The sequence below is a fragment of the Dasypus novemcinctus genome, chromosome 2, assembly GCF_030445035.2.
Source record: "Dasypus novemcinctus isolate mDasNov1 chromosome 2, mDasNov1.1.hap2, whole genome shotgun sequence".
In the NCBI taxonomy this organism is placed as follows: Eukaryota; Metazoa; Chordata; class Mammalia; order Cingulata; family Dasypodidae; genus Dasypus; species Dasypus novemcinctus.
Genome location: NC_080674.1, coordinates 134,111,519 through 134,127,591, shown reverse-complemented (window position 1 = coordinate 134,127,591; position 16,073 = coordinate 134,111,519). Strand labels below are relative to the sequence as shown.

Here is a 16,073-nt window from a genome sequence, read left to right as displayed (position 1 = left end):
CCTTTTGGAACTTCACTAACCTTCTTTTCCTCTATTTTCCTCTACGTATGTTTGCTCATACCAAGTGTGTTATGAGAATGTGGGGGTAAACTCTCTAAAAACAATGTTTCAAGGTGGGCTTAGATACTTATGGATGTTTTTAGACTAACAGCCCACACAGAGGCCCCAGAGAAATAAGACAGTGGGGCAAGGAAGCTGACAGAAGAGCAATAATGGTGACTACGACATGAAGCCAAGGGGCTGTGGACCACAAGTGACTAGAGCAACATGAGGTAGCAAAGCTTCATTCCCCTTTGGAGAAGCTGGCCAGTCACAGACAGACAGCTGGATTACAAGATTATGTTGTACGACAAAGCCACTGCATTCTTGCAGGGGCCTGAAAGGTCTAAGTCCATATGGGATAATTTGTCTTACCCCATGACCCAGACAGTGGAATGCAGCTAACAGATTTTCTGGCTGGCTTCTGGCCAAATCATATCTCCTGCCTTTTGCATGTGTACCAGAGAGTGTCCTATACAGTCTGGTTCTAAATCATTGAAGCAGGTGGACTCTTGGGCAGTGAATGGTGTGTTCAGGAACATCCTGTATTCTCTCCCTATTCATAAGACAAAAGTAAGTTTAGTGGAGTACGGCCTAAAACTAATGATCTGGCCCCTTTGTTAGGAAAGTTTTGAATTCACTGGAGGTGAAAATGTATTTTGCCTGTGAGGTCATTCAGAAATTAATACTAGTCCTCCATTTGAGGACTTTAAGAACCCTAGTGAAGACAAAATCTGGTTTACTCCCTGGTAGGATGCAATTTTAATATTTAGTAAGTGTGCCAAACAGCAACATGGGAGGTAGGATTCTGTATTGTAATGTCAGAGTTGTCTCAGCTTTTGCAAGTCAAGGAGGAAATACAGGGTATGGAGTCCCTGTGTCTGTGGGTTGCTCCTACAGACAGATAATGAAATCCATTACAGCAGACGTAGTCTCTTTCCCAGGGTGGCTCTTAGACACTAGAAATCAAGCACATTACAGTTTATCTCAGTTTACTCAGATAGAAACCAAAGAAAGTACTCAATAAAATTCAAGGGATTGACAGACACCACTCAAGAGGTTGTTGACAACATTCCATGTTCATGGGTCAGAAGACGTAAGACGGTTAAGATGGCAATACCTCTCAAATTGATTCGACACAATTCCCATCAAAATACCTGCTTGCTTCTCGGTAGAAATGGATATACTGATTCAAAAATTCATATGGAAATTCAAGGAACTCAGAATACCTAAAACAATCTTAAAAAAGAACAAAGTTGGAGGACTTACACTTCCTGATTCCCAAACTTCCTACAAAACTACAGTAATTTCAGGACTTGGAGTTGTCCTAAATGATACTGCAGGGACAGATGCTGGACATTATATATCCTGCCATAACCCACTGAATGTACTGAGAGAGAGTGTAAACTACAATGTAAACTATTATCCATGAGAGGCAGCAGTGCTCTAAAATGTATTCACCAAATGCAATGAACGTGCCACAATGATGAAAGAGGTTGTTGATGCGGGAGGAGCGGGGTGGGGGTGTTTGGGGGGTATATGGGAACCTCTTATATTTTTTAATGCAATATTTTTTGTGATCTATGTGTCTTCAAAAAATACAATTTAAAAAATGATGGTGGTAGGGAGTGGGGAGTGGGGTATATGGGAACCTCTTATGTTTTTTAATGTAACATTTTGTGTGATCTATTAACTTTTAAAAAAAAGTATTAAAAATAAAATTTTAAAAATAAGATATTATGGTGCTGGCAAAAAGGTAAGCATCGAGATCAATGGAATAGAATTCGGAGTCCAGAAATAAACCCTCTCACATTTACAGTTAATTGATTTTTGACAAAAATGCCAAGACAATCCTATGGTAAAGAGTAACAGATTTTTCAATAAATAATGCTGAATCAAAAAGAAGGAAATTCATCCCCTACCTCACATTATATACAAAAATTAACTCAAAATAGTCGAAGACCTAAATATAAGAACTAATATTATAAAACTGTTAGAAGAAAACAGGTATCAATCATTGTGACCTCGGATTAGGCAAGTTGTGTTTTTTTTCTTTTAAGATAATAACACCGCATCTAAGCACTAACAACAAAAGAAAATATAGATATATTGAACTTTATCAAAATTACAAATTTTCTTGTGCGAGGACACCATCAAGAAAGCGGAAAGACAAGCCATAGAATGGTAAAAAATATTTGCAAAACATTTATCTGATATAGACTTGTATCTAGACCATATAAAGAGGTCTTGCAAAACAATAAAAAAGACAAATAACCCAATTAGAAAGTGAGCAAAGGCTCTGAGCAGACATTCTTCTAAAGAAGATATAAAAATGACTAATAAATAGGTGATTCATGTGGTAATTGATTATATATCGATAAAGCTGCTATTTTAAAAAGGGGGTAGGGTCACTAGTTATTAATACTGATTGCCTCTGATAATTCCCAGAGATTTTGGTCCTTGCTGAAAATAAAATCTCAGCAGATGCTTCCCCACTACCACCACCACCATCCACACGTCCTGGAATAAGTCTGTGTGTGGTAATAGGGTACAGTGATTAAGAGTAGACTCTCTGGAGTGGGAAAACATTAATGCAAATCCTGTCCCCACCAATCATTAACTCTCAGAACTTGTTTAAGACATTTTCCTTCTTTGTAAAGAAGAAAATAATATTTACCAACTCATAAAGTTGTTATGAACCTGTCATAAACATTAAAAAGCATTATTTATTATTATTCTAGAGCCTTCTCTAGATGTATTTTTTTCTTAAAAGTTAAGGCTAATCCTTACTCCATAATTTCCTAAATGTGACTTCTCCAATCTAGAGGCATAAGGTTGTCTTCTGATAGAGCTATCTTCTGGAAATATGAACCATCACTAATGAAGATACTTGGCTTGCTATGACCAATTTCTCTTTAAAAGTGCAAGTTTAAAAATTATTGGGAGGATAGCAAGGCACCATTAAGATGGAATCAAATCTGCCTTATTTTACTTTTGGTAGAAATGAATGCTTATGAATGTATTCAATTCATTTACCACAATGTTCAATAACCTTCCTATTGCATTCCCATTGGTCATTTTTCTTACTAAGTTTTTACAATTTTATTAGTTTTTGTTTGTTTTTATGTCTTTCCAGGATAGGTTTGTCTTGATGTATAATAAAGATCTGTCTTGTTGCACCATAACAACAATAATGATAACATTTCCCAGAAGCTTAATATGTATCAGGCACTGCTAAGTGCTTTATGTATCTTGTGTTTGATCCTTCCCACAGCCCTGTGAGCTGAGGTGGAGGAGGCCCTAAAGCAACTTGAGAGCCAGAACGGAGTACGGGGATCACTGTGGTGAACCCAGAAAATACAGCCTCTCTCTGGTCATGGTCTGCACCCAGCAGCCCCCAGAAACAGTCCAAATAGAGTGCCACACTTGCTGTTTAATTGAGCCCCTTTAAGCATCTCTGTCAAGAGCACTGTGGGCAATTCCACCACCACACAGCCCACCAACCTTATGCACAACTTCACCTTGAAGGCACAGAGCACAGTGTGTGAAATGGACCCCCAAAATGACCCCACCTTCCTTTGCATTCGCTCCAAGAAAAATGAAATTATGGTTGTGCCAGATAAAAGATTATTTCCAGATCCTGATTCAGTATCTAACCGATTGAGCCACTCTTATGGTTTCTGAGATAGTCCTTAATTTAATGCCCCCCAAGAACAACAGTGTTAATCATGCCCAGCTAGCCATGAGTGGAAATCACCTTAGAGCCCACTTACCCACCCAGTGGCCAAGGATGGTCTGGCAGCTCTCCTATCCACCCAAGGAATACCTCTCAGGGACCCTTCTGTCTCATCAGTTTAGGAATTGAAGTAAGAGTTTATGAGAAGCCCACACCTGGCTTCCTTCTGATCTTTGTTTACTTTTTTTGCCCTTGGAAAAAGCTTTTTAACTAAAAATAACTTAAATGCTTAAAAAAAAAAAAAGGAAAAAAGAAAAAAGGAAGATCACGATCCCAATTTGCCAGGACATTTAATGCCATCTTTCAAGTCTGAACATCATAAGCAAAAAACATTCTTCTTTTTCCTATATCACTGTTAGCCTGATGAACTTTCCAGCTGAAACCATGAGGCATATAAATAAGGAGAAACTCCCTTCATGTAGTGAGAAAGCTGACAATAAAACATTACAAATCTGTCATGACTTCAACACTATTGTAAGAAAAAGATAATTTCAAAACTTGCATTTCTAGCAATGAATATTTAATATTTGCAATTAACCATAATAATACTAATATTTAATATTTCCCGCCTCATTAAGGAAAGCCTCGTTATAGTCTTTTGGCTTATTTCAATAATTGTTTCCTCAATACTAAAAAAATACCACCATGGTCCTGTCCTACTGAGCTCTTTACAGCAATTCCCATTTTTTTCCATCTTGCCAGCCTGAATTCTGATAGTTGATCTTATGACACATAGGCTCAAGAGAACTGCCCTGCAGAAATCCAGAAAAAGCCATCCCTGGATGGCAAATTAATTAGACCTAGCAATAATACTTCTAAGTAAAAATATGTCTGTTTATGGAAACACTGCCGTAGTTTTCTGAAAAGTCAACCTGTATGTGTTCCTCTGGAGTAGCAAACAACAGCAGGGGGCATTGTTTGGCCTGTTCCCCATTTCGAGCTGCGGCCCTTGGCTCTCACCTGACCATCCGGGGAGGCAGCGGCAATGGCCTGTGGTGGCATGGCAGCCGTCAGCATGGCTGCAGTCACAGCGCTCAGCACAGCTCAGCCCATACGTGCCATCCTGCATCAGACAGCATCAGAGACAGGAATGAGGGCTTGGGGAATCCCATGATGGGAGATGAAAGGGCGTCAATCAGAGCCGTTTCAGATACAGTCCTGCTCCCCCAAACAGCCTCTTAGGTACATGAGTTATATCTTCTTGTCCCCCATCCCCAAGCTATAGGCCCAGGGGTTCTGTGTTTTAAAATCACTAGTATCTTAGTTCATGCCTGACATAATTTTATGAATGATGAAACACAAAGCTTATTCTTTACACCACTCTATGCCAATTAATTAAAAGAACATCTTATCTGATCATAAACCTCAACTCATTTGCTTTTTCCTCCTGCCCCTAAAGAATTTACAAAAGAGATCAGGGTTCCCTACAACACATTCTATTCTTTGGTGGGAAGAGAGGGCCAAGACACAATAAAGAAGCCCTAAAATTTAGAAAATAGTGTGACTCTAATTAAACAGGTTGATTTCCTTAAGATGCCCATGGGTACATGGAACTAGAAAGAGAAATGAAAACCCTTTGCTACATTTTCCTAATTGCTGTCCTCTTTCCCATGGAGAAGTCTAAACCACATGAAGTATTCTGATTCAAGATCCTAAGAAAGGATAGAGAATGTGTTGGGAGCCTCTCCTCACTCTTTCCCTCCCAGGTCTTTATGTTTTCATTTGCACATCAGTTTTGGTGGCCCAACGGAGATGAGACTCTTTATGAACATAGTTTAGTTTGTGGGAGAAGATGGGAGCTTATAATTCATTCCTTTCTTTCATGCCAGATCCTAAGGAACTGAGGGAGCGCAATGCAAACCTCCATGCAGCCCAAGCACTGCAAGAAACACTAGGTGCCCAGTTACCAGAGGGAAGACTATAAGAACCAGCAAAAAAAACAGCTTGTGGGTGCTAACGGGCATACTCACTGGCCGTTTTCCAGAACTTACTACAATTTTTAAAATTAAACTGTTTTTATACACCACTAAGTTTGATAGGGCTGCATAGGATTTAGCTTTGCCACACTTTCAGAGTGGAACAACATGAGCCATTAAACCATCAGCCTTTGCTGATTTATTACACCACCAATGTACAAGAAAGGACAAGATTATGCCAAGGGTTTTGCTTTGCCTACAGTCAGATCGGGAATGAAAGACAATCTTCAAGTCCATCTCAAAAGACTGGTAATTTGTTCGGAAGAGAGGCAGCAAAGCTAACTTAACTCTAAGCAGTTTGGAGGGCATGGCAAAGCCCAGTGCAGGGTCTTTTCTAGCTGGGAATGGGTTGTGCTTAATGAGGAGGCAGCCCAGGGAGAAAAGAGCCTCTGCAAAAGGCCCTCTCAGGGACCTTGTTCCATTGGGTAATGTTGTCTCACCATCAGTGTAATCTCTCAAAGAGAGAGAGCACGCACCATTCAAAGGTTCAGGAGAAAGCACTGTGGTGGGAAGAAAGAGTGATATAAAAGAGGGAAAGAACTGGCCAGGTGCAATGGGAAGAAAGATAAACCAGCACATTACTAGTGAACATGCTTCCCGTCTGTACCCTCTGTCAGCCTGCTGCAGATAAAGTATGGAATCTCGCATCTCATAAGTATAAAAGTGTGGCAAAGGAATCAAGTCAGGTTTGAACTGGGGAGGTCTTGGGAGATTCTTGTGACTCTAGAGATATTTTCATTAAAAGACAGCTGTTTCCAAACCTCCTTTCACTACCTCATGAGCATTTCTGTGACACCAATCATCACCCTCCTTTCAAATCCCTGTCACTTTCCACCCCAAAGGGTGGGTGATTTCCATTATAATGGAACCAAAATATTTGTAGAGTTGACAGGCATACACTGGGCGTTTGACAAATGCTATTGACTGGCTGCCACCGAGAGAAGGGAATGCAAAGAACAGAGAAAATAAAGGGTGGAAGGAAGAATAAGGGTAGAGAAGAAGGAAGGGAATATATTTTACAAAGCCTATCTATCCAGTTTCCGTATCTATCCTTTGATTCCAATCCAGTATCCAATATGGGCCCAAACACATCAATTCTTCTCATGGTTACTAAGGGTTGGTTCACACTCAACCACTTTAAGCCAGGAAATTTGCAAAATTAAGCCAACCCTCTGCAATCGACTCCTCCCAGGCATTCCTTGTTGGTGCATTGGTTTGGGTGTACCTGGCAGGGGAGTTCACATTTCTCCCCACGCCATCCAGGTGCGCATGTGCAGGTCCCATCCAGAGTGTTGCAGGCTCCCCCGTTGAGGCAATGGCATGTTAGGTTACAGCCAAAGCCCCACGTGCCGCTGGGACAGCTGATGGAGCAGTCCACTCCGTGCCAGCCTGCCAGGATAAGAAGGCCAGAGCATGTGAGGAAGCAAAGGCAGCAGGGAGCCTTTCCAAGCCACGTTTCCCTTTGGAAACATCATGGAGATGCACAACAGCATCTCCCAGCCCCAAGAGAAGCCAGCATTGGCTCTGCCATCAAAGACTTCAATTGGAAAGGAACAAAAGACACCCGAGTTTCCAAATAGCAGTGGGCGCTGTGTGATCTGTCAAGGATGCCAACACTGAAAGCAATTCTGGGCTACTGGGGAGGAGATATGAAAGGTGGGGGGAGGGCAGATTCACTGTGCAATGATGGGATGCTGAGTTTTGTTCATATCAGGAAAGTAAAATGTTTATACAAAAGGGAGAAGGAAGGTTTGTGTTTGAAAGAACAATCCCATCATTAAAGCACGGTCCAGATATGCAGAATCCTGCCTGCTACAGTACAGCACCTACACGTGAACACATGCTTTTCCTGACACACACTTGGTGCTTTCGTGCATTTCTTGTGGTGACTCCGGCCTGCCGATTTAGGGGCACAGACATAAGCCTGCTTACTTACTCTTCCCCAAAGTACAGGGACTCACAGACCTTTGGTGCTGGAGTGATTTCAGAGATCACCTAATGCAGGCCTCTTCCTTGACCCATGAAAATATTAAAACCTACACTGGATAAAGGATTTGCTGAGGTCATGCCCCAAATTTTGCACAGCTGGAGCTAGAACCCTAGCCAAGGTTTCTTTCCTGTGACTTTACAGAGAGAAGAAGACCATGACTAAACACAACACTCATTCACCCACTCTTACCTGCCTTGCAAGTACAAGAACCATCCACCGGAGAGCAGATGGCATCATTTTTACAGCCACAGAAAGAGGAACAGTTTACCCCGTAGGTTCCCAGAGGGCATGGGATAGAGCAGTCAATTCCCTAGACAGGCACAAACAGGAAAAGACACGCAGTTTTACCAACTGAAATAAGGCTGATGCAAATAAAGAAAAATAGTGCTTAATTGGCAAGGCTAAATTAGACATCCTCTCTAATTTTAGCATCTTGTATTCAAAAGAGATATTATAATGTCACCAGCATACAAATTCTATAGGTTCAAGGGCAATGCTAGCTGTCTTATGTTTAGGATATGGTATTAGATGGGACCAAAAACAGGCTACTGACTTCATTAATTTTGCCTGGGTAACAAATAAAAAACCCTTTGTCCTTGCTCTGGCGAGTAGATACACAATAATAAGTTACAGCAGCAAAATTGCTGTCAATAAATAAACATAAATATTAGCTATATTAATCATGATGCTCTCTAGGCTTCCTTGAATAATGTGTTATTTAGTCAGTGGGCTAAGTAAAGCAACAAACCCACATCCAGCCAGCAGCATGATCTAATTCATTATCTGACAGTGAGCAATAAACACAGAAGTGGGTTACGAAAGATGACTGGAGGTTATCACCTTTAAAAAGGGAAGAGACTTTAAGTCAAGGTTAATTCAAGGGGGCTCCTGCAATAGGCTATGACACATTAGAAAACCCAGTAACAATCCTCTCAGTGCTGCAACTCCTACCAGTTCTACATTATGTGCCCTGGGATCATCAGCATTTTTCACAGTTTAAGGTTCTTCTCTTTAAAATGGGAGGGAATGGTTTAAGAACAACGCATTTTCCTTTCAAACAAAGATTCTTAACCTGGGGTTAAGCAATCCTAGAAACTAGGTAAAATTCAGCTCTAGTGGCATATATCCATCTGTGTAGGGTCCAGATTCTCAAAGGGATCTAAAAACTTACATATCACTAACCATAGAATATAAACTACATAACAGATGCTAACAATCTGTGTATGTTTGCATATTATGACTCTTCATATTGCATGGAATTAAAACAAAAACTGTCAACAATAATTCCCATCATACTTGGAAAAGTAATTTCCTTGTTGCCTATAAAACACAGTAAAATAATTACTTTAAGGATGATTATAATGTATCATACTTCATCACATATATTTATATTAAAAATTAATGCCATATATATTTTTTCCAGCTTTCCTAATCATTGTTACAAGGTAATTACTTCTATGTCTATTAGTACTTCTCTATTCTCTTTCTCATTAATTATGTGTATGATTTTAGCCGATTCGGTGTATTCCATAAATGGTCATATAAAGCAGCATATTGATATGCTTCACACTGCACCCCCTCTTCTCCTTCCTGCAAAGCCCAAGTCACTCACTTTGAATCCAGGGGCACAGGTGCACTTTCCAGTCACACTGTCACAGTCAGCCCCATTTTGGCAGCTGCAGATCTGCTGGCATGATTCCCCGTAGAATCCAGGAGAGCATGTCTCATTACAGTAGAGTCCTGACCAGCCTGGCTTGCAGGCACACTCTCCAGACATGGGGTGACAGCTGAGAGACATGGATGAAAGGAACAAGTCATTCTGGGTAAACATGACACCCAAGTCCCATGCAAATGCTCCTTTAGCCATGATCACTAAATGTGTGGGTAATTCCATGCACAACAATTTAAATTTCATTCCCAGGCTTGATATAATTTAATTAATTAACCACAACCTGATTAGTACTATAGAAATACTGCATGAAATTGGCACCATGCTCTACAGGATGTCTAAAGTGTATTTCAACTTTCTTAAATGGAAAGCACTAATTTAATAAGAGGTCTACTCTATGAGGAGACTTACAGAACTTCATCCAACAAACAATCCTTGATCAATAAATCAGGGTGGTGTCCAAGGATCTAAAAAAGCAATGACCTTTGCAGCCTTTTTCTCGTCTAGGTTCCCCATACCTGGTAGTGGAGCAGCTGTCTCTACCTGAGACAGCAACCACATTAATAGGCCAGCCAGCCAGCTGTCACTCTGAAACAAATGGGCATATCAGCTGCACCAAGATGTGTGCATTAGTGAGGCGGATACAATAGGGCACTCTGTGAAACTCTGGGTCAAAACACATGTGTTTCTCACCAAAGAAAAAATCTTTAACAATCAAACTTGTTCTGCTGATAACTGGAAGACTGTTCAAAGACTGTCTTCTTCTCCTGATAGACAGAAAACCCTCCCCTTAACTACACCCACAACAAGATCCACTGTGGGCATCCAGACATTTGCTAAATGGCCTCTCATGAGTGGGATGTTCATGGATTTTCTAGCTTGGAAAGAAAAATGAACTGGGGGTAGGGAGGATGGAATTCTGGTTCTCCTACTACCTCGGTGACCTTAGTGAGATCATATAAGCTCTCTGGGCTTGAAGTCCTAGCCTTCAAGTGAGGGCCTCAGCCACACCTGATAATATCATTTTCTATCTTCTTTTTTTCAAATACCTGTGGGTTAAACAGTTTGTTCCTCATTTTCAGAAATTTATTTAAATATAGTTTTAGTCCCTGCTACAAAAAGGCATACTCAGAAAACATGGCAGGAAGAAAAATCAAAGTACAACTCTACATATGAGATGGCTTCTTGGGCTTAGAAAGGTTTGGATTCATAAGACAAGAGTTTGAGTGCCAAATCTTCTACTTCTCTGCTATTTACCCTTGGTCAAAGGTTTGGATTCAGAAGACAAGAGTTTGAGTGCCAAATCTTCTACTTCTCTGCTATTTACCCTTGGTCAAATCACTTATCCTTGGACAAACACCTGACATCTCCTTGGCATCTTAAACCTTAACATGTCAAAACTGAACCCTTTTTCTTCTTCTCTTCCCTCCTCACTCATTAATTACCCCTTAATCATCCTTAGTTCCATAAAGGGCACTTCCAAGCCACCTAATTGTTTAAACCAGAAACCTAGGAGTTATTCTTGATAACTCTTTCTCTCTTACCTCCTATATCTCAGTCATCAATAAAAACTATCCAGGGAAATGGACTTGGCCCAATGGATAAGGTGTCCGCCTACCACATGGGAGGCCTCCTTGACCTGTGTGGAGCTGGCCCATGTGTTCTGATGTGTGTAAGGAGTGTCCTGCCATGCAGGGGTGTCCCCTGCGTAGGGGAGCCCCACGCACAAGAAGTGCGCCCGTAAGGAGAGCTGCCCAGCACGAAAGAAAGTGCAGCCTGCCCAGGAATGGCGCCACACACACGGAGAGCTGACACAACAAGATGATGCAACAAAAAGAAACACAGATTCCTGTGCCACTGACAACAGAAGAGGACAAAGAAAAACACACAGCAAAATGGAGACAGAGAACAGACAACTGGGGGTGGGGGGGAGATGGGGAGAGAATTAAATAAATCTTTAAAAGCAAAAAAAATAAGAAGAAGAACTATCTATTCCAACTCCAAAATATACCTTGAATCCCCTTCACATCTCTTCATCTTCACTGTCACCATCCTGATCTAAGCCAACATTCCAAATAGCCTCCCAACTTTTTGACCTGCATCCACTCATATAGCACCACCTAAGAGTTAGGTTGTATCACACTGTTGGGAATTGAGTCCCCACAAAAGGTATATTCAGGTCCCACCCCCTGGTCCTGTGGTATGAACCCATTTGTAAATAAGACCTTTTAAGTTATTAGTTCAGATGTACCCAAGTTGAGTAAGGGTGGACCTTCATACAATATAGTTGAAGTCCTTACAAGCAAAGGAAACTTGATACAGAAAGAGAAGCCATGGGGAGCAGCCAGAAGCTGGAAGTCAACAGAACCCAGAAGAGAAAGGAGATGCTGTCATGTGCATTGCCATGTGACAGAAAAGCCAAGGAACCCCAAAGATTACTGGCCAGCCAGAAGATGGAGACCCTGGGGGAAACTAGACTTCTAACCTCTGAAACCATAACCCTCTGAACTGAATAAATTCATGTTGTTAAGCCAATTCATTGTGTGGCATTGTTTTAGCAGTCAGAAAACTAAAGCATATACTATTTTCCTCCTTAAACTCTTCAAAGTTTCTCATTAAAGCTTAGAATAAAATCTATACCGTTTAATACACTTAGAATGAATATACCATTTATCATTTAAACCAGGACATTTTTAAGTGTAAAGGGGAATCTACTAATCACTGCACCAGGACAAAAGGCCTAAACCAGACTGTCTCAGGGAAACGGGAAAGAATAATTACCCTAATATGGCACATGGGCTCTCATTGCCTGCCTACTTCCTCACCTCTTCTTTCACTACCACTCTTTCTCCATTAGCTATGCTCAACTCCATCAGACTTTCAGTCTGTAAAAGCATTAAGGCTTTTCAACTTAAGGGCCTTCACATATGCTCTTCCTTATGCCTAGAATGCTACTCCTCCATGGTTTGCTTTGCTTTTGTAGTCTCAGCTTAAATGTCTTTCCTTCGAGAGGCCTTCCCTGACCACCCAGACTGAAATTAGGTCTCTTGTTATCTTCTTTCATAACACTCTGTTCTTTCCCCTCATCTCACTTATTACAATTTATAATCATAAAGTATATGATTAGAAATATGTTTTATAATAAAAATGTTAAAAAATAAAATAGAAATGTTTGTTTACAACTGTTCAATAGCTTCCTTCTCTTCTAGACTGTGACCTCCATGAAATCAACAAGTGTTTTGTAACCTATCCCTGGCACATGGTAGGCCCACAATATTTATTTAGTGAATGAGTGGAAATGTCACAGTTAAGGCATTGCAAAGTCTGACTCTAGGATCTTCCTTTTCCACACTAAACTACTTCTTCCCAATATTTCTGAGTCACTAAGAAATGTTAAATTATAATCAGTGTATCTCTATTCAAAGGCAAAATTTCCTCTAAAATTTTTAAAGTGTTTAAATTCTTGGCTTAGAGGGAAGAGCCACTAATTGCAGGGAACACTTGCTTATGTGATGTTTATTGTGCAAAAGCAGACTAGAATCTTGCATTTTTTTGAGCACTGAACACATGCTCACACCATCTTAAGAGTTAGCTAGATTTTATAAATGGAGCCTAGAAAGAAGGAATAATGTATTCAAAGTCTCACACAGGTAGTGGCAGAATCAAAATTTCAACAGGTTTATTTGGATTTTTTTTTTTACAGCAAATGAAAAGGAAGTTTTTGTTAGCAACCTGCTAGGGGGATTAAGTATGAGAAGTGATAGATAAAATTTAGATTTAGTTCAGCATAAAAGTCAATAATGCAGGGACAATAAAGTCCAGTATTGTGCAAAAAAAACAGGAATAAATTGAAATTTATTTCAGTAAGGTCCTAAGTTTGAGAAAAAAGATATTTCAAGTGATGGATTGGTTAATGCAGTTTACCTTATCTTAACATATTGTAAAACAAAGACATTTTTAGTAAAAAAGATTACTTTACATTAAAAAAAATATTCACAGTTTAGACTTAAATGTTAAACAATATAGACAGTTTGGGGCCAGGGAATTTGAGTGAGAGACAGACAGAGAAATTGATATTCAATGCCCCCCAGTGAGCATTAGTGCAGTACCCTGGTTCTCAGATTGATTGACACCAAAATTAGTATTCTGCAATCTGTAATTAGACGTAGGAAGCCAGTGTACTTTGGAGGCATCTGATGGGTTCTCATGCAGGTAGCTTAATTGATAATGAGATTTACGTATTGATGTTGGAGCAGCAGATTGGAGGTTGAAGGGTAATATACTCACTACCTATTTTCCTTCTAAAGAATCAATGGTTTTGTGTAAATGGATATAGGTTTATGCACATATAGGAGGACATATCATTTTACACACACATACATATGTGAAAACTATAAACAAATAATTCTAGTGAAATTTCTAGATTTCATAGGTAAACTGTAACAAGAGTCCTATTCTATACAATGTTGGCTAGAACAGAATGAGTCACTGAACTTCCTTCTTTTCATTTCCTTAGATGTTATAATGCTCAAAGGTAATGACAAATAGGTGACATTTGCAAATAAGCACAAACTGATTGCCCACAGCTATTAAATGTCTTTATTATCAACAGCTAATATACATATCCCATGTGGGATCTTACTAAACCTCAAATTCATTTTCCTGTTCAAAATTACTTCTACTATTAAACCCAGGTTTCAGTTGAAAGGTCCAGGTCACAGTAAATGCCTTTAGGCTCTATAATAGTGCTGTAATTTAAAAGAATTAAAATTACTTATAAATATATTTAAATTAATTTCAACCCTATGGTGGATTGGGAAAAATAAAAGGTTACAAATTCTGTGCAGCTCCTTCCATCAAGAAGTGGAGTATATTGAATCTGGACTTGGTTGTATGACTTGCTTCAGCCAAAGGGATATTACCCAACATGACACAACCAAAAGCTTGAAAAGTATTTGCATGTTGGTGCTTGCCTTTTCTCTTGCTGCTTTTGGAAGCCAGTCACCATGTGAAGAAGCCCAGGCTAGCCTGCTAGATGCTTGGGATATGTGGCTCAAGTCACCACCATTATCCAGTCAGTTGCCAGACATGTGTGTGAGGATCTCCAGGACCAATTGGTCTCTAATTGAGCTGCCTGTTAAACACAGGGCAACTAACAAGGAGAACCACCAAGCTGAGCCTACTTCAAGTAGCCAAGCAAAAATGAAATTATCAGCTAATAAATGTCATTTTAAGTCACTAAGTTTGGTGTGGTTTTTTTTATGCAGCAAAAGCTTACTGATACAAAAAGAATGCCTTCTCAGATATATGGCTACAATCTATATCAATATGTATATCCATAGAACTCAAACTTACCTAAAGATGATGTAAATTTTTAGGTTACATCTCATTACTTATCTCATTAATTATAATGTAAAGTTTCAGGATAAATATACATCATGAATTATGTCATAGAAAAGTTTCCCTTGCTTAGTTAAACAGTCAAATGAATAAGTGAGGTTTTCAATTAATACAAAAATTCTATGCCTTTTGGTTCAAAGGCAGCTTGTGTTCCCAGGAATTTTATATGGAAGTTCAAGATAAAGAATTAGATGGATGGCTCCCAAAATGAATTCAACAACAAAAAAAGAGTCATATAGTCACAACACTCAGATGATTTTACTATAACATTGTAAGAACTAATCTTTAAAAATAGCTTTCATTATTTAGGGAAGTATTTAGGCTAATCTTTGAAATTTTTCCTGCTTATTTGACATACATTGTTAAACAGATTTTAGTATTCATTTGACCTACATGATTGCCAAATAATTTCATGTACATATCTGTTAAAATATGCATGCTTAAGTATACATGACACGTCAAAATTATGATGGTATTGGTACCGATGGAATAACTCTCCACTTGAACCCTGCCACTAACATGGCATTCTAACAAACCCAACATTTTCTCTGCTCTGCAAATCTTCTCACAGCAGAGTTCTTCCTTTGTACATGTTTATTTTTCTATTTGATTTCATGTGTGTCTACACCCAACAAAACAAACAGCACACTGGTATAAAAAAATTCTTAGCTATCATTACATGAGGCCTACTTTCTGCTGTGACAAGCCTTATGCTGCCTGAGAGGCAGCTGAATTCATGAATGGTCCCTTCTCCTGCCAGCTCATTCTACACTGGAGAGTTGAAAAGTAAACAAAGCCCTGCAGATTATTCATGTTTATTCCCCAAATGTTTACCTAGCCTTGTCATCTGAAAGCGGCAATATTTTTCAATGAAGAAAACCAAAAGGTGACTGAAGTGGCTTAAAAAATTACTTTAAACACATTGAGCATAGATTTTCTTGATACATACCACTGAAATGTAGTCCAGCCTATACAGCACACACATACACAGGAAAGTCCATTGTTCCATTCCCAACAATGGTTGAAAAAAGAGACCAACCACATTCTTCTGTTTACTTTTAACTTATATGCATTTGGGATTTTATATGGCCATGAGCTATCTTTCCAAGGTATAGATGAAGTTAGCAGCTGTGCTGAAGGCATATAAAAATGATTCTAGTAACATCCGAACTTCTATATCATGCACTGCATTTCTGTCAAACTCAACTTTGCCAGCAGTTTGCAAACGCGTCCCAGAAATCGAGTTATATTTATCTGGTCTTT

At 39.5% G+C, this 16,073-nt stretch overlaps 1 protein-coding gene across 9 annotated transcripts in view; it reads right to left on the bottom strand.

Moving 5' to 3' along the window:
- Window positions 1–16,073, bottom strand: part of MEGF10 (multiple EGF like domains 10) — a 421,346-nt gene that overhangs the window by 33,056 nt on the left and 372,217 nt on the right. For all 9 annotated transcript variants that reach the window (XM_071209742.1, XM_071209743.1, XM_071209736.1 and 6 more), the window contains 4 exons: window positions 9,354–9,528; window positions 7,931–8,051; window positions 6,977–7,140; window positions 4,736–4,838 (listed from right to left, as the gene is read on the bottom strand). In XM_071209742.1, the coding sequence (XP_071065843.1) occupies window positions 4,736–4,838; window positions 6,977–7,140; window positions 7,931–8,051; window positions 9,354–9,528 (563 nt within the window). The remainder of the gene's footprint in view (window positions 1–4,735; window positions 4,839–6,976; window positions 7,141–7,930; window positions 8,052–9,353; window positions 9,529–16,073) is intronic.